The sequence below is a fragment of the Lissotriton vulgaris genome, chromosome 2_1 (genome assembly GCF_964263255.1).
Source record: "Lissotriton vulgaris chromosome 2_1, aLisVul1.2, whole genome shotgun sequence".
NCBI classification, from domain to species: domain Eukaryota; kingdom Metazoa; phylum Chordata; class Amphibia; order Caudata; family Salamandridae; genus Lissotriton; species Lissotriton vulgaris.
The window spans coordinates 713,510,436-713,530,085 of record NC_141687.1 but is presented as its reverse complement, the minus strand read 5'-3'; the positions used below and the strand labels follow the sequence as shown (position 1 = coordinate 713,530,085).

Sequence of the window (19,650 nt, the reverse complement as noted above, 5' to 3'; positions counted from 1 at the left end):
AAATGTGAGTGTACAAACGTGTGATGCCTCCCCAGCTCAGGTACGGCTCAAGTTTGGATGACAGCACCAAATACTTCACAAAAGGTACGAGTCAATCAAATTTTGGTACAACATATGGCTCAACCGTGATTTAGAAATTAATTTGGCACTTTGGTCAGCCATGCAAAACGATCCTAAATCACACTATGCGAAGTATCTAAATGCCTCTCTGAAAATCACAAAGTTGACAGATGTTTGGCAAAGGAAACTACCAGTAGTATCCTTCAAGCAGATTGTAAAAAAAGCTGCCAACTCGCATTTATTGATTGAGGATAAAACAACCTTAAGACGACGTGCACACGCATGGATGGTTTTGCAATCCTACACCAGGCTGGAGCCAGCAGTTTACCTTGGCCTTGCTTTGCCCCCCATTTAAAATCAAAGTACTTGAAGCTACGCATGGGGCAATTGTCAACAAATGCCGATCAACATGTCTGGAGGACCCCGGGCCCAAAGGATTGTAACTTGTGTTGCGCAGCAGTTCAATACTTTATGCACCTGATATGCATCTGCCCAGTGCTAGAGTGCGATCACCGGAACTTAATGAGGCGGAAATTCAATGTAAAAGGCATTCGCACCTTTCGCTCAGCAGTACTAAAAACTTTGGACTCAGTTGATCCACAATTCATTTGTCAAATAATTACATTTGTAACCAATTTTGAGAATATATTGAAAGGATAACATAGGTTACATTCATAGTTCAGCAAATTCTGCTTGTTTTTAAAACAATGTTTTAACATGTGGTATCAATAGTTTACATCTAACTCATTATAGCATGTGAAGGTAATGCATGTTAGGTTTTGGAACATTGGTTTTAATTAACTATACAATAAAGAATTTTCTTCACCCCCTACTTTTAACCCGTTTCTTATAGTGGTCTGTTGAATGAGGGTCATCTCCACCTGTTGTAGATAAAGCTTGCAGCTTGAGACTACTCTTTGACAGTGACTTGTCATCTTCCCGCTTACAAATTGATGCAGTCTGTAAAACTGTATTCCACCATCTGCACCTGCTGAAAGGGGCCCTTCTCCATTGCTCTTAGAAAATGCCTCTGGTCATGTCTTGCCTTAGTTACTGCAACAGCTATTACACACAGGCTTCCCAGAAGAACCTGTATTGCAGCTTCAGAATCTCCAAAAGTATGTCACCCACTTACTATTTAGTTTGTAACAACAACAAACCAGCATTGGCATAGCCAATAGATCTCGCCTTTGGGATCTTATAAGTGTTTAGCTATCCAGCACAATATCCCTGGTGCAACAACATCAAGGTTTGCATGTATAAACACTTATAAGGTCCCAAAGGCGAGACCTATTGGCCTAGGTCTCGCAACTGGGAGTTTTGGAGCTATTGGTATTGTAAATGGTATTGTAAATGGCAATGGCTTTTTTTTAAATTAAAAGATATTGTAATTAATAATAGTAATTTTCCATTAGTTATTGTTATGAACCAAAACGAATCCTATGTGTAATCTGGTCCTAGTCTCTCTCCATTGAAACAGATTAAGATGTTAGGGCATGTTGCTAGCATATTATTTCGCTACTGGAAGTTGAATGTCCAAATGATGGAATAAATGCAGAGGGTTGAGGAAGTACTCATTGCTTTAGCAGCAATGGTGGAGGTGGACGCCCTTCAAAAGTAATGAATGGGACGAGGGATTTGCTAATGTCTATAGCATATGCTCCCATGTTTTGTAAATGTCAATATAGCTACTCAATGTTCTGCCCTCATAATGATGTAGTTCTTCTGAGTGGGCTCTGCTGAGGCTCGAGACCATAGATCTACTAGCTTCAAGCAGCTCCCACCAGAATGTATTCATGCGCATGGGCGACAACAGACGCTGTACATTTGTGGTATCATGCCCAGTTCCTCAAGAGTTATCATGTAGTCATGCTTGCTTCGCTGTGCCAGACCCCAGTTATCAAAAGCCCCAACACCAAGTAAGATGCAATAAACACCACAATAAAATACATGTCCGGGATTCAAGGGCAGTGCTGTGTTAGGACAGTTTAATCTCAGACCCAATGAAGACGTCCATGCCGTCCTTTTATTTTTAGCCCAGCCCTTTGGTGAAGCGACTGTAAAGCGTCAGAGGCTGAAACATTTATTGTGAGAGTTCCTGTCAAGTCGATTGCCTTACATATGTGAAGCCCGAGCTTAGACCAAGTGTCTCTGCAGCACCGGAGGCAATACAGGACCCAGGTCAGGACCAGGGAGTGAAATGTAGGGGGAGGGATCAGATGCAGGCCACGGGAGCAAAGCGGCAAGAGCAAAGTAAAGCATACCGGGGAAATGGAAAACAGCTGGTGGCCAAAGCAAATGAAGCTGCAACAAGTTCACTTCAGACCGAGGTGGAGATCGAATGCCATTCCCAGAGCTTAAAATGTATTAACAGCAAGCGCGCGGTAGGAAGGGCCGCATGAAACAAGCATGTCTGAACTGCTGGCCAATTCACAGATATCACTGTCAGTAGGTGGGACTTACTTTTGCAGTGCTACTCGCTTACGCCAGAAGTCCAGCCAGGAAGTAATTGCGTACCACTGAACGGCCAGTAATCCCATATTCACGCGTCCATATTGCTAGGTGCTTTTATGAAAATGACTGCTTGTAATCCACATATTAGTGTTAACATAAGTTACCCCATAAAATTGATTACTACACACACTGTACTGTACCTGTTCTCTCCCTCTCGTCCACCTGGCTGTGCTAAAGCCTGCTGACTGATTGGGGAGGAAGGGAAGCACAGAAAGTGAAAAGAAGGAGCTGGGAAATCGACAATGGGAGACAAACCAGCGCAGCGCCAGTCAGCGCTCATAATGTATGTCAAGAATTATTAAACAAGCAAGGGGGGGGAAGTGCATGGGACAGAACAGGCGCCCTGTGAGAATCGCGTGCGCTGTCATCCTGATAGTTATGTGAATTTGAGGCAAATGATTTGCTCATACAAAATGAACACTATTGTAATGAAAACAAGCCCGGGAGTTGTGTGCGCTCGCGCAAAATGGAAATAAAAAAAAGCATACGATGTGGGGGGCACGAGCGCGCGGCAAAAGTGAAAGTGATCGCGCTGTAAGGGTGCCGCGAGAAATGCGCTTAATGAGCCATGATGGAAAGCCAGATGGCACCTGTGCACGTAACCGCAAGCTTTAGGCCACAAGCAAAAGCGTATGGTCGGATTTTTAAAGCCCACATACTTAATGTCTCCCCAGTGCAGCGCATGCGCTGGCTCAGGCAAGACCTAAATAGTGTCACACCGGCTCTGAAATCCCCTCTATTGGCAATCAGTAAAAGAGCGGGCAACCATATCTGTGCACAGTAGATAAGGCACTCCACGGCCTATTACCTGAACTACTTCACAAAATGGTTCATCAGCCGGTTCCTGATCAGTACCCCAAAGCCTGCCAACAAAGGTCCTTTGCCCAGATACAAGAAGTACAGTGGACATGGTTTCAAGTACAGGACAATTTTCTGTAGAACTCAATAACGTGTTTCTGAGACTGGGAGTTGACTACTTCAAGGAACAGAAACACTTAAAGTCGTCAATTCTCCTGCATGTAAGTTAATTTACTCTTCAGTCTGTCTGTCAGCTGATTTTTGAAGCCCAGGCTGGTCAGATGCGTAAAAAAACAGGACACATTACTTCAGGTTCTCATACTTCAGGTTCTCAGGACTTGGTGTCTTTTAGGGCTTTCTCATATTCAGGGACATATGTGTTGCAGACATCCTGTAGCTCATTTCATCTGTTAGCATCTAGTATCTGTTAATGAGCGTAGGCGCATGTGTGGCACTTTTATCTATTTAAACCTTTTTTTATGTATTGCTAGGTTTTTAATTAACCACTAATAAAAAAAATCATACTATAAACGTATACAAATAGGAATGAGTAACACAAAAAATAATATTTTACCTAGTAGCAGGGATACAGTTTGATGTGGCGCTTCTTTAAGCAGTAAGTGCACAACATTGCTCTCTACTTAGAGAGTTTAGGTAAAGTCTATTGTTGCAAATCCAAGGGATGATTTTAGTGAAACAATTTGGTACACTCTACAGCCATCCAAGCCCGCCCAAAGACAGCCCAAAGGAAGCCGCCAGGTGTCATTGGATTGAGTAGAGATTATTTTAATGTTTAATGAGGCTTGCCATGGTACCACATCTTGTGTGGCACGCAAGTCTTCCACCCACCTCATGTGCTGTGTGCGGAGTACGAGTTTGAAAACTAAAAAGAATCATTGTACATGGGAACACAAGGAACCCCAGTGACATCTTGTTCTGATTTGAGTAGTTTATTTGTGTGACTCCTTTTCATGCATATACCCACCATCCATGTCTTGTGTTTACCCCCCATATCAGATGCTCTTTTGGCCCTTTTGTCTTCTCAGTTGTCTTTCCCTATTTATCGCCATTACCCTAGTGCTTATCCTTCCACCCTTTCCCTGACACCCCTCTTTACCACCCTTGCTCTTGGATACACCTCCCTACACAGCAACAGGCATCCACCACTCATCAACCAAATATAGCTTCTTTATGCCACTGATGGAGTGGGAACCACAGCCCCTGGACAGCCTGCCATGGGTGCACAGAGCTGTTGCAGCGGGTGGGCCTGTAGAATGGGGCAGAACTTGATAAACAGTCCTTCTCAAGAGCATCTTATTTGTTTGGTGCTAATCTTTGTAAACGTTATTGAGATTGTGTCTTTTAATGATGTTTTCCAGTTGGCGCTCATCCTTGTGGTACCCCTGCGGCAGCAAGGGTCATCTCCTCACTCAGAGCGGCGCCAAATTATGCCATGGCCCTAACATCTTCTCATTTCTTGTCCAACAGGTTCAGGGGCCCTTCGACAAGATTGAGTTCAATAGAATGTGCTGGACGTTGTGTGCCAAGAAGAATCTGACGAAATCTCCCTTGCTCATCAGTGAAAGTGATGCCTTCAAAGTGTGGGGCATTTTCAACTTTTTGTCTGAGGATAAATATCCGTTGTTCATTGTGTCAGAGGAGGTAAGAAAAAAGTTCAATTACACGCGTCCCTGTTTTGGAAGATCACTTTATTCCTGCCCCTTATATCCTATGTTCAGAGTAAAATAATGTTTGATTGTAATAGGTTTAAAGTGAACATATATGTAAATTTCCAGTTAATTAACAATCTTAGACTCGTTGGTGGTTACTAAAATGCATTGGACCACCGATTACAGTTGGCAGTGAAATATGGTAGTAGTAAATCTTTATTATATAAATATGTATACTTTTGATTTATAATATCATATACCAGAAAACTGTTTCATAAGATTTGTCAATACTTGCCTCCCAGGTTATGGTCTCCAGCCTTAACACAGGGCCATAAAGCAGAAGCTAGACATTTTCCACTCATTGCAGACTGGTTTATGATTTCCTTAATGCCCTGAGAAGAAGCAGAACCACCCACCTAATGGAAAATATGAACAGAAACTATTAGCAAAGACTTGGCATTTGAAAATATGCATGCGTTACTGTAATCGAAAGACATGTAGCCTATGGATGACTTTAAAATAAAACACACATTGACCAAGCCAATCAGTCTTGTGTTGACTGCCAGACTTTTGACTTTGTCAGTGCTTGTTTTGGTCTACAGTGATTTTTATAAAAACAGTGTTGCGTGAGCAGCTAGGCGAAACTATTTCTTGGTTTCAAAAAGCATAGTTTGCCACACCATAACTATGTTGCACGCGGATGCACTCCTTGTGATGTTAGTCAATGGCTGAAGTTGGCAGACACATTGTCTCATGCTATGTATTGTTCTAGGCAGAAAACAATGTCAATGACACAACAACAGAACAATGAATGAATAGGGCTGGCTGAGAGACCATATACGTAAATACATAATATTAGTACAATCAAAAGGCTTGTCTAACGCCAGGCACATAAAACACTATATTTGCGAACATATAAGAATATTAAATTAATTAATGGAGGATATCTACATTAGAAAAAAGATAGGATCAAGGACAAGTAGTGTCAAAGCACATAAACGTAAAGGAGGAGTGAAGTTGTTAAAATCTAAATAAGCAGAGACAAATCCAAGAGGTTAAAAGTTTGAACTGGAGCTGTTTATTTAATCCTCATTCTTTCTGTAATTTATTTTGTAATCCTTCTTTTCATGTCTTTTTCTGCTTTATAATGCCATCCGGTGAGGAGATGTAGTTTCCGATTCCATTAAAGTTTCCCTAAGATTTGATCAAAATGGGAAATAAACTGTGCATTTCATGACACTTTGTTCTGTGTGGCAGAGGTCAAAAGGTCCTAAGTCAATGTCCCTAAAATGGCATTAATGATGTCTTACAGAATTACCATCAGGCAAGGTTGTCAATATTAGAAAGGGAATTAAAAAAAAACGCCACCAGGTAGGGACGTAGCAGTAGTGAATTCTGACAATGTTCATAATGCAGGCAGAATTACCAATAATGTCTTCAGAAAGTATTAGCAAGAATGACCCTTACACATGGTGTGGTGCTGTGATTCAGGGATGCACCTCAAAGTATTGCGCTCCTCCCCACTGACTTAAAACAACCCTCTTTTCCACCCTTTGACCCTTATGGAAACCCCCCAATATTAATACCACGTGGGTGCAGCTCCCCTGGGGCTCATGTTGTGCCTGTGGTATGTGAACATCGGCTAGACAGCACGTTTTGGAGGATGGTAAACGTTCGAATCATCTTGATGATGTAGAAAGTTAGTAATCTCATAGACAATAATCGCTGGGCCTTCATATATAGATGTGAAGTTAATTAACTAAAGGATTTTGTTTTATTCTTTTTCTCCTCTCTCGCTTTACATCAGCTTACAGATCCCTTGTGACATCACTTCCTCCTTTGGCCAGGTGCATCTGCATGCCAATTTATTTTTTTTTTTTAACATTTCTGGTTTTATTTTCCTATTGAGAAAGCACCAGGGACTTTCATGGGAGGATGATGGCTTTGCAGATGAGTTATTTTATCAAAAAAGTGCATGGCACCGTGTTTTTGAAATTTGCCCAGTGGCCGATGGTTATTAGAACATTCCATATAATTTAACATGTAGTTATGAAAAATTGTCTATCCGGGCTTTTAAAATTCCAAAGAAAGTCCATGTTCCTCTTGCCAGTTCTTGGTATTATCACAATGTAGGGTATCACTGGTACTGAATGGTGTCTCTAGAAGATAGGCACTGCAGGACTGAGGGAAGAAAACATCATCATGAGAGTGAAGTGAACGCCATTCCTCAAAGCAGGCTGAACATCTTATGTCTCGTTTCTAAGGATGCATGTCACACTCACTGCTAGACATGTACAGAAGAGGGGCTATGCAACACCTGGGTCCAGGTAAGGTGAGGAGCCCAGCCTTTATTCACAGGAAGACATGGACGTCAGAAGAGCTTTAGTTCTTCTTGACTATCCAGTGGAAATGTCAGTCATGTGGCTTAAGTAACATAACCATGCCATGTCCAGCTCTCTTCCTCCTTAATAGGCTATTTGAGCTTTAATGTGTCCCCCTGCTTACCGTTTAACTTTTTCTCACTTTTAATAAATTGCCCTTAAATTCTGCCACCCTCCCTCGCCCCTGCTTCACCCTCTTATAAAAATACCTGTTGACCAGCTACTTTCCACCTTCTTTCTGTACTCATCTTTTCAAAAGTATCTTGCCTCCTGCTGCCTTGTACCTCATCCCTACTGCTAATTTAAAAATACATAATAGTATTGTTCCAGCCTGGTTCCATCAAAGACTGTGTGCACGTCTCCGGGATTTTTAATATCCTTTCACAATTTTGTCAAGGGGGGACGGGGGAGTACTTAAGGGGTCTTCAGTATTCATTTTGCCATGTGGACTGCCTGCGTTCTTGTATAACCGGTTGAGCCTGCATCTTGGTAAACGGTCACTTAAGGTCATTCACGGTGTTTATGCCAGACTGGAAAAGATGGCCAAATAATCACAGTCCCAAATGTCCGGCATTTGCTTATGCATTTAATTTTGTTCGAAGCCATGCCTCACTTAATCCGTTACTTGTGCATCTATTGAACTCTCACATTGCTTGGTCTTTGAAATACTTTGAATAGCAGCTTGGTGTGACCTGAGAGAAAAGAGAAGACAGTCTATAGTCCATTACCATAGGATGTAAGCTTGTGCTGTTTCAAGATGTTTTTACTAGCAGAGGGGGGTTAATTTCCAGATCAGAATATCGTACAGCAAGGTCCGAATGTTGGACCTAGATTAGGCTGGCACAAGAAGTCCGTGTCAGTCTACTTTTCTTACAGAAGTAGGCTATTTATTCTGTTGTATAAAACAACGATTTTGGAAGCAACGCATATTCCCTCCCCCGTTCTGATGCGCAGGCTGATGCCCATACTGTTGCAACTACCATATGCGTTGTGCACTTGTTCCCCCTTGCATCGCAGAGTCGTTACATCTTTCTGGTTCTTGAACACCTACCATCAGGATTTGGATATGGTCCTGTAATTTGGAGGCTGCCTCATACCACCTGAGCTTCAGTATAGGAAGACAACAGAGAGCTGGTTGTCCCAAACGCAGTCTTCTTTCTTGGCCTTCAGATACCATGGGAGGCCTTGTGCGTGGCCAAAACATACCTAAGCTAGCCAGGTTATGTGAATCCTAGGGGGCATTGTGATGATTTCTGTATTCTCCCTGAACTTTATCACTTCGACAGATGCATATTCATGATCTGATAGTGTAGATATCTTAACTTTTAGAAAGTGTGGAGTTCATTTTTTGAAGCTTTTCAATTTTGTATAAATTATGGGTTAATTTTTGAGAAAATAGCCACGCATCTCCTTCTTAAAATGGAAATGTAGTTTACTCATAAAATATGGATCAAGGGCTAAATCTGGTATTTAAACCACGGCCGCTGTCAGCAGATATAACTTGGACTGCTGATGGCCCTACACTGCTTCGATGAGCTGCCACTGAAGCCGAACCTTTCCACTTCCAGCACATACAACCAGTAATGGAGCTGTTAAGCCCCTGTTGTCCGCAAGCTGTCAGGGCCCTCCTTGAGCCGCCATTTTGTTTGTCAGCCTCGCGGCTTCCCACAGGCCTCAGTTATCAAGTTCATGAAACCTGCAGTAGCACTTTTTCTTTTTGCATACAGGGATCAGGGGACACAGCAAACTATTCCCCAGTCGCCTTTCTGGGGGCAAGAATGGCCAGGGTGTCTCAGGATGCTCCTTGACTTCCATTGGCGTCATGCCACACCCCATTATCCGGGACACTTAGAGCCTCATTATGATGTCGATCGCAAAGCATTCCAACTGACTCCTTGTCGGAATCGGTTCCGACCGACTGGGGTTTGGCGAGTCAGACTGACCGATTACGATGTTTCTGAACACCGTTTGGTGGGACTCCCTTTGACTTGAATGGGAGCCTGTGTTCCCACTGACAACACAGGCTCCCATTGAAATAAGGGATTGTTCCGGAAAATCTTTCACCCTGTCGCAGCCCCCCCATGGTGCATGCCACACCATGCATTGTTGTATAGAGGGGTTCCCCCACGCATGAAGGGACCCGCTACAAGTCCCACAGTCAGTTTCCGACAGCGGTTTCATGTTGAACAGACTGATTTGAAAAGGCTGTTCGATCTGACGTAATACGTTGGTCGGAAACGCGGACCATAAACCTGTACAATTCAGCTCCGACCGACTCGGAGTCTCGGAATGCCGGTCGGAACCGAGTCGGACAGACCGAAGGGTTACCTTCTATCATAATCAGTCGGTCGGAAGTGTTTCCGAGTCGGTTGGAAACATGGGTACCGACACGGGTTTGGAAATTCCGACTGACGTTCAGAGCCTTTTTGACTGACATCGTAATCAGGCCCTTGTTGTGAAATTTTTATTAGCCAGATGAATAATAGGGTTATTTTGTTGGTGGTTACTGGAAGGTGGATAACGTTATTAAAATGGATGTTAACTTGAGGTGAGGCAGCTGTTGAGGCTGAAGTGTATGCATTATGGATTTGTCTAGTGAAAATTAGTCATTGGGAACATTGTCTGCATAGATCATTTACATCCCCCCCCCACCACCCAAAAAAAGGACTAACGGAAATGGGCATGCCCTTTCAAACCCATTTGACATATTTTTGTAACGTACATTTCTTAAAAACTGCGGTAGAGATTTACACCACATCTAGCAAAGGCACTAAAATTCTACTTTAATGCGGAGTGTGGTGTAAATTCGTTCTGCTATTTTTTTCTGAAGAGTAAAGTAAGGAATCCTGTGGTGGATAAATGTCACTTTTTTTTAGGTCGAGGACCGAAGGCTGCGCTTGCGCAGTCTCCGGGAGGAGATTTAATGTTTTGGAGTATAGGGGCTTGAACCCGCCTCTCTCCTCCATTGGCTGGCTTCCTAAACGGAGGCCAGCCATTGGAGGAGAGGGTCGCCACTCCTTTAAAGCCCCGCCTCTTTCGGATTCGGGGGCGTGTTTTTTTGCGTTCTTTCGACTGTGACGTCATCCGTCACTCAGAACGCCAAAACACGCCCGATTCCGAAATTTGCGGAGCTTTGCGGCCGCCATTTTGCTGCTCGGTACAACCAGGAGAGCACCTTTGCGAGCAAGGAAGGAACCCGGTGTCCTCGGCTGGCCGTTTTGCAACGATGACCTAGGCTCCGTGAGCTCAGCAGTATTGCTCGACCTGCATGCTATCGGTTTTCGCACTGTGGATCTAACGAGGGAAGGAAGACGTGAGGAAATGTAAGCACGGCCGACTTTTAACTCCGCAGTGATGTGTTAATGTGTAAAACTTCCTTCCGCATGTTAAAAAAAATAAGTTTTGAATTTTTAAGAGACTCTATCACATTTTTAGATTGTTGCACGATTTACAGGCAATACGTTTTCAGGGCTCAACACTTGCATGGGCTCTTCGAGCCAAGCCAAACCCATGGCTCTGTTCTCTCCCTGTTCGTTTTTTGGCTCGCTCGTTTCTAACACTTTTACTTCCTCAAAAGCCTTTACCTGGAAACGAATTCTCCATTTCTGTGTTTAATAAACACATTTGCAAAGAGGCACAGGTCTCCCGGAAATGTTCAACATGATTTACCGCTTTAAGTGAAAGCAAGCGCCTTGTGTGTCCGTGGGGCTCAGCGCCTGTACTTTGTAGTGCTTCCTGCTGTCTGTCCATTAGACTCTCTTCGCTTCTCCTGTTTATGCCTGCAGTCGGTCCCTAAATTGTACTCCACGAATTAGCGTCAAGGGACCTCGCCTGGCCGTTGGCAGCACCTCACAGCGCCCTGACCATCCAGGATAAACATGAGAAGCACGGATTGCAGCTTTTATCCTGTCCCACGAGGCACCACCAACAGAAGCAGGCTGCTTCCTTCTCTGCACGCCCCTTCAGAAACACCAGTGTACATGTCACTGATAATAACTATACTCGCCTATTATGGGCGAGGAAGCCTAAATCCAGAATAATAACGGAAATCAGCACTGTCGTAACGTGACCCTTGCAGCCGCTATTCCCGCGGTTTAGCGCGGCCTTCTAAATGAGCGGGATGTATTGCAAGCTCTTCTAAAATCTTCCTGAATAATGCGTTTTAACATTTCTGGCAGATTTTTTCATCAGTGGCTCTTGCCCTGCTATCAATATCGGATTCTGCTTCAGCGAGCAGGGTCGATACCGAGTGATGGAGAGTTGCAGAGATCCATAGATGAACAGTCAAACTGAGCACAAGCTCTCCAGGGTGGTGCGTGGCGCCCTTGTGTGTGACTGACCCTCCCTCGAGTCCAGATGCTTCCAAGATTAATAGGGATTCTTTCAGTTCAAGCAGAAATGTATTCAGTCGGTTTCACTGCATGTTCTCTCTCTGCTGTGCTAATGTTGGGAGTGTAGGTTCTGATAATGTAGAGTGTGAGTTTCAATAATGTGTAGTGTGTGGAGTCTGATAATGCTGGGGTTTTATTTATACTAATGCTTGGGTGTGGGTTATGATCATGTGTGGTGTGTGGAGTCTGATAATGCTTGGTGTGATTACTACTAATGTTGGAGTGTGGGTTCTGATCATGAGACTCCATCATCGCATCCCATCTCCGAGACGCCATCAACTGCTCCCTCAACTCCGCTACCTTCCCGGAAAGCTGGAACCATGCCGAACTCAGCGCCCTCCTGAAGAAACCTACAGCAGACCCCACTGAACTTAAGAACTACCGCCCCATCTCGCTCCTCCCATTCCCTGCCAAAGTCATTAGGAAAGCCGTCAACAATCAACTCGCCGCCTTCCTCGAATCCAACAAATCCCTCGACCCTTCACAGTCCGGCTTCCGAGCCAAACACAGCACCGAAACCGCCCTCATCGCAGCAACAGATGACATTCGAACACTACTGGACAACGGAGAAACAGCTGCCCTCATCCTACTTGACCTCTCCGCCGCCTTCGACACAGTCTGTCATAGCACCCTTATACAACGCCTCAGCAACGCCGGAATACAAGGAAAAGCATTGGACTGGATCATCTCGTTCCTCGCCGGAAGAAACCAGAGAGTCCGTCTTCCCCCTTTTAGATCAAAGGCCACCGAAGTCATCTGCGGCGTACCACAAGGTTCATCACTCAGCCCCACCCTCTTCAACGTATACATGAGTCCCCTCGCATCCATCGCTCGCCAACACAACCTTAACATCATATCCTACGCAGACGACACCCAGCTGATCCTCTCCCTCACCAAAGACCCAAACACCGTCAAAACCAACCTACACGAAGGGATGAAAGAAGTAGCCGAATGGATGAAAATCAGCCGTTTAAAACTGAACTCGGACAAAACGGAAGTCCTCATATTAGGATCATCCCCCTCCGCCTGGGACGACTCATGGTGGCCACCAGCCCTGGATAATGCACCCATACCTTCGGACCACGCACGTAACCTGGGCTTCATCCTGGACTCCTCCCTCTCGATGACCAGACAAGTCAACGCCGTCTCATCATCATGCTTCAACATCCTACGCATGCTCAAAAAAATCTTCCGTTGGATCCCCACCGAAACAAGAAAGACGGTCACCCACGCACTGATCACAAGCCAACTGGACTACAGAAACACCCTGTACGCCGGAACCACAGCCAAACTACAGAAAAAACTCCAACGCATCCAAAACGCCTCAGCCAGACTCATACTAGACATCCCCCGCCAAGCTCACATTTCCGGTCACCCGAAAGACCTCCACTGGCTCCCCGTCAACAAAAGAATACCGTTCCGTCTCCTCACCCACGCACACAAAGCCCTGTACGACCTAGGACCCGAATGCCTCAATACGCGCCTGCCCTTTTACACCCCCACCCGCCAACTACGATCGTCCAATCAAGCCCTCACCACAATTCCACACATCCATAGATCCACCATGGGGGGAAGATCCTTCTCCTACTTAGCGGCCAAAACCTGGAATTCTCTCCCCACCCATCTCCGTCTTACACAGAACCACCTCTCCTTCAGAAAACTACTAAAAACTTGGATATTCGATAAATAAGTACCCTCCTCCCTCAAGCGCCTTGAGACCCTCTGGGTGAGCAGTGCACTATACAAATGCTAAACTTGAACTTGAACTTGGGTTCTGATCATGTGTGGTGGGTGGAGTCTGATAATGCTTGGTGTGATTACTACTAATGTTTGGGTGTGGGTTCTGATCATGTGTGGTGGGTGGCTCTGTGGATAGCTTTTTTTGTAGGTGGCTCTATGTGTGAGTGGCTCTGTCTGTGTGAGGGTGGTTCTGTGTAGGTGGCTCTGTGTGTTTGGGTGGCTCTATGTGAATGACTGTGTGGGTGGCTCTGTATGTGTGTGTGTGGCTCTGTGTGGGTGTAAATGCAATAGGTCATGCATATGCGAGCGATTAAGCTATTGTCATTGTAAATTACCATGCCGTTTATTTAATGATTAAGCATTGGCAGTGTAAATGACAATGCTATTTATTTATGATTTTAAAAAAAAATGTCATGAGCAATGCCAATAGCTCTACCTTTAATAATGCCGAGATCATTGCATTGTAAATGCTTGTTTACTCCTTTTCCCAGGACGTTTGACATGGTGAACGAAAGTAGGATGAACTATTTTCTGAAAAGGTTTGTTCAGACTAGTTACCACCAATGGTAATTAAGAAAACAAAGACACTCTTGTCACTCAAAATTCTGATCGAACCATGCAGCTGTAGGAGTAATAGGTCATCATACTTAGGTTAAATGAAGCTTAAAAAGTGTTTCTTTTTAAAGCGCTGGCTCTGTTTAAAAAAATTGCAGGTTTTCCAGGCTTGCGCCACTAACAGCGAATCCAAACTGCCAAATCAAGCCACGCGGCTAATCGCACAATAACAGCCCTGTCATATGACTAGTGGGAAGTGAGATTAAATGAGTTTCTGCCGAGTTGTGCATTAAGTGGTTGCGTCAGTCGCCTGCGGCTGCAAACCTCTGCATCAAAAGCATTGGCCTCTGGGCAGCAAAGAGTTAATCCTCCCTGGCATCGCCCCAGGCAGGCCTCGTATGCTTTGTCAGTGTTAAAGGTAAATGTGCCTTCTATTGTTTGACCAACTTCTCTTGCGAAACTCTTCCTTCTGCTTCCCCTCAAGTGACGTGTTCTTAACCTCGTCTCGATGAATCACTCGGCCTCCAGTGTTCCGCCGTGCATGAGTAATGCAGAGACCGGCCGTGCGGCGCTCGCCTGGGCCTTAAGAATGCTCGTCTACGTTAACTTCTGAATCGCTGCATCCTTATCAAGAGGATTTCATTTTCTGCTGAACACAAAAACAGTTCCAGGAAGAAAAATAAACTCCATCAAACTCTTCCCTCCCCCGTTGATCATGCCATGCTCGGGATGTGGTTTTCTCACTTGCAGAGATGTGTGTGCTTGGGGTTCAAGCCCGAAGAGGGGGGAGGAGGAGGGGTACGAGTACAAGTGCCAGCCCGTGCCTGAAAGGTCCAGACACATCCTTTTGTTGAAAAGAATCCTGAAAGGTCCAGACACATCCTTTTGTTGAAAAGAATATGTATGTAGCACTATAAGACCTGGCTGGTTCGTATAGAAAAATTGCAAATACATGAAAAAATGTATCAAGTTGGATTTCAGTGTACATTCACTTAGTAGGCATAAATCTGACATTGCTTACCACAGGTGACATCACAGGATGAGAAAGGAGACCATTTTGATTGAAATGGATGTTTGTAATATACGGCTAACTTGTATAATGACGAATTAAACCATAAAAAAGAGCCTGTTATGAATGAAAACAGATCTGCAACAAGCTTTAATTTTACTCTACGTGTTCTCTGATGATGAATCATGTTAATTACCAGCTGCCACAATTGTGGTGAGGCAGTAAATAGCATAACAAAAGTACAAAAATAAGGTGCAGGTTGAAAAACACAGCTGGTTCAAAGTTGCATTTAAGTGGACCCTTTGACATCGTAATGACAGCATAGGGCTGGATCTTTGCAGGGACTAAAATCATCAAATAACAACTAAACCTACAATTTGAATAACACAATAGTCACTAGACCCCCAAGTCTTCGCTTGAACTTGTTTTCTATAACGAGGAGTAAAAAATCGATTTTAAGTACAGGTTTTTCAGTCTGTCAACATTATTTCATTAAGCCAAGCATAGTGGCCAAGTTGGCTAGTGCATTAACTGGAGGGAGATAATTTGACCCCAAGCACATTTCGCTGGCTCTCAAAGTTGAAAGGCCTGTAGAATTTCTACAAGTTTAAAGTGTCAAATTGTTGACCTTGCCATGTGAGTTAAGTAAAGAGGTCAAAGCATTTGACCCGAATAATTATTTGTTGCCTTTGCTGGTAGGTGAGGACCTATTTTAAGGCCACCCTTGTTCCACTTTTAGGCCCAGTAAAGCGTTCCATCTGATCCCGAGGGTCCTAATGGAGGGAAATGGGTTAAAACTACAGAAAATAAACAGGGCTATGAGAGCTAGGATTTCGTTCTGCTCCTGACACTGCCTTCCTGACCTCTGAACCCAGGGGTAGCAAGCACTGTGAAAGAGGTTCTGAGGTGCAAGGCTGTGTCATCAGCTGCTACTCCTAGCTTGGGATACAGGTTATATCACATGATCAGAAATCAGACCATTTTGGTGGATGTCTGCATTATATCATGAAACTGTTGAATAACAAATGTAAACAGTAGAAAACTAAAAGTAAGAAGACGTTTCTTATTCTTGGATCCGTCTTGGGACACCTAATTTGTTTCCTTACAATACAGTCTGTCACTGCCAGTAAAATCCCCACTTTACGCAAAACATGCTGTGTGAGGGTGTTACACGCCTCATGACGCCAAAATGCAGGCAAGACTGCATAAAGAACCTTTGAAGATGTAAAACGTCATTAAGAGCTAGGATTGCCCACAGACCAGGGAAATAAGGGTTTTTCCACCCTCTTGTAACAAAACAGGAGTATCTGGTCTTGGTGCAGGGATACTTCCCACCCCGCGTACAACCTGATGTTTTCAAAGTTGCGTTCGAATCACAATGGATTCAACTCCCACAGTCACCATTGCCGGATCCTCCATTAGGAGGATGGATAAAAATGGCATTAGCAGAACCCCATACGATCCTTAGATGACCTGAATGTAATATAAAAAGTAACTGAGCAATCCGCAGTGCCACACCCTGCCATCTCACACTGCACCACATACAGAATGACTCTTGAGCTCCACCATCTCTACTTCATGACCTGTCCTTAACATACAGTTGACATGTTTCAGCCAGAAAGAAAACTTTTTTATTCCCTTAGTTTTTAATATTGTCTGATTATTGTTTCGTTGTGTTGTGCAGCTGCCTTGTCGGGCACCAGGACGCTTCTTGGCTGGAGCATCTGTGCGCCTAATAAAAACGCATAACATAACATAACAGTGCTTAGGAGTGGAGAACCATAGGGCATTAAACCGAGTAATGAGGGAAAGATACATGCACTATCGCCATGGAACGGAACCAACTATATTTCGAAAAACAACTGGATGAGCTTCCGCATGAAGAGCATCTCGTGTTAGAAGTAAGCGAGCACTGGCTTGTCACAGGTTGCAAGTGAATATCTTAGAAGGCCTCCTCAATATGGCTACACCAGTAGTTATTGCCTGTAGAGGAGACACTCGGGTTCGCTCCTGGTTCCACATATGCCATTGCAGGTTTAATGTATTGCCCACCTTACATTACTGATGAGCCTTTTCATCTGGTTCATAGGTTGAATGATATTCAGCAAGTAACATTATTGATTAGGGCTGTAGTCAATAATGCAATAGTGATTGTCTCCCTTGATTTTGAGGGAGACTGGGAAAAACTTGGTGTTGGCACCAAGAAGCCTTTTCATTGTCAGACCACCTTAACAATCCCATCCCATCCTGCCCAACCCCATCCCATTACGCTGCAACCTGTAACTTTGTAGTACAAAATATTTAATTGGGGAAAAGTAGTACAAAAGAGCTCAATGCCGTGAAGCCTGTGACCAGACCGACGACCTGGTCTACAAAAATGTTCAAAAATTGCCAAAGGAGCACGAGTTAGTGCCTGGGAAAATATTTGAGTTGTGTGATATTTCACATTCGGTATTGCTTTAAACACATATAAATGTGCATGTTTTTTCCAGTGGAAGTATTTTAGATCTGTTTATATTTTTTTATTGTTAACTGTGTAAGATCAGACTGGTGGCACAAGGTGTTGTTGCTCAAGTTGTTGCTGTAAATAAGGTTTGCTGTCATAAGAACAAGACCCCAGCCGAGGTATCAAATCTTGGTGTTCCGGATGCAATTCTTGTGCTAATGCAGACGTGAATATTCTTTCTGCGCTAAGTATATGTTCAGTGTCTCTTGTTCGATTATTCTCACCTTAGCACACGTTTTAATCCACTTTTAAATGTTATGTGAGGAGACCTAGAAAGTTGCATGATTAAAGTTTGATATGTATTCCTTAATTGTTTCACAGATGGTACAACTTTTCTTGGTGTGAAATCACTTCTCCTGGTTCCTCAGTTTAAGAAATCAAGGATGGGTGGGAAAGCTTTCTCTCACCTTGCTCCTCTCTATTGGAACCAGCATCCCACCCATCTGAGACAATGCCCTGACCACATTCAATTTAGAAGGTTCCTTAAAACTGTTTTGTTCCAATTTATGCCCTCCTCCAGCCTACTGTTGCATGTCCACAGCGCAGGCATACCCCTTTGGAAGTGATTCAGGCGCTCTACAAAACTTATAAATAAATAAATTAAGTTCACATGTTATTTAGTGTACCATCGCAAATTACTGATATTTTGATAAAGCATGAACAACGTTAAAATCCTTCTCTTGCTGCATTACACAGAATTTCCCTACAGAGGGTCATTAAAGAAAAGGATAGTTAACTGATACGGATAACTAATTTCTCCGTAGCTCCTTTTATATCTGTACACATCATGTACAGTGGACATTAAATCTGTGATGATTATTCGCTCATCCTTTTATCGCCATTAAACACAGTGCAAGATTCCAAGGGGCACTTCACTGCTGCCACCAGGAGTCAGGCCAGTGTGGACTCCTTGGTGAGAGTCTCTTCGGGAAATCAGTAGCTGACTCTTAAGGGTGCATATGTCGTCTGCAACCCCATTCAATGAAAACATATAAAGTACTATTGTTCTATCTTGGGATGCGGGTGAAGCATACTTGGAAACAGGAAGTGAACAGCTTCCGGGAGCGCCCATAACCTTTAAGAACAAATGTGTCTCCTGCTGAGAAAGCGGGGCATCCACAAATCACATGCTTGTGTGCTGAAAGCGGCGCCTGCCAGATTTACTCTGCAGTCAATGAATGTTTAGCAATCGGATTTTACACTGATGAACTCACTGTCAATAGTGTTCTTATAAATAACCTGGCGTGCTTACCAGAGATTCTGAGTGCAGTGTAGGAAAGTGGGTTTCTGTTACAGTAACCCCCCCACTTTTTGCCAGACTACTGATGCACTTTTCTTTTGTGTGCACTGGGTCCCTGCCAATCAGGCTCCCAGGGCATGTGTTCTTTCCCCAAAACTAACCAAATTGGCATCTCTGGCCACAGGTCAGCCCCTGGTAAGTGGTACTACAGATACCCAGGGCACTGTGACCAGGGAAGACCTCTAAGGGCTGCAGTACTTATTGTGCCACCCTTAGAGGCCTTGTACCCTGACACTCACACACTGCCTTGGCAGGCTGTGTGTCTTGGTGCAAAACAAAATAAAGAGTCGACATGGAACACATCCCTGTGTGCTATGCCCACAACACACTACACTGGGATACATCAGTCACCCCTCTAGCTGGGTGCCCTATGTCAGGGGTGAGGGTACAGGTGCATGAGCCCTGTACCCCTACAGTACCCAGGTCCATTCTTTGGCACTGTAAGTGCAGTGCTGCCATTAAGAGTATACGGGGCTGGGAGTTTGTCATTACGAAATCCACAGCACCATAATGGCTGCATTGAAGACTGGGAAGTTTGGTATCAAACTTCTCAGCACATTAAACCCACACTGATGCCAGTGTGGGATTTAATGTAAAATGCACGACAGAGGGCATCTTAGAGATGACCCCTGAAACTTGACTAACTCCTAGTGTCCTGACTGAGTGGCTGCCTAGGCTGCCACCATCAGGCATGTTTCTGGACCCCTGGACTGAGAGCTTGCTGCT

At 44.2% G+C, this 19,650-nt stretch overlaps 1 protein-coding gene across 1 annotated transcript in view; it reads left to right on the top strand.

The window, feature by feature from the left end:
- The window catches only part of SWAP70 (switching B cell complex subunit SWAP70), a 367,323-nt gene that overhangs the window by 160,526 nt on the left and 187,147 nt on the right, over window positions 1-19,650 (top strand). Inside the window, exon 3 of the mRNA XM_086955967.1 lies at window positions 4,861-5,034. Within this exon, the coding sequence (XP_086812093.1) occupies window positions 4,861-5,034 (174 nt within the window). The remainder of the gene's footprint in view (window positions 1-4,860; window positions 5,035-19,650) is intronic.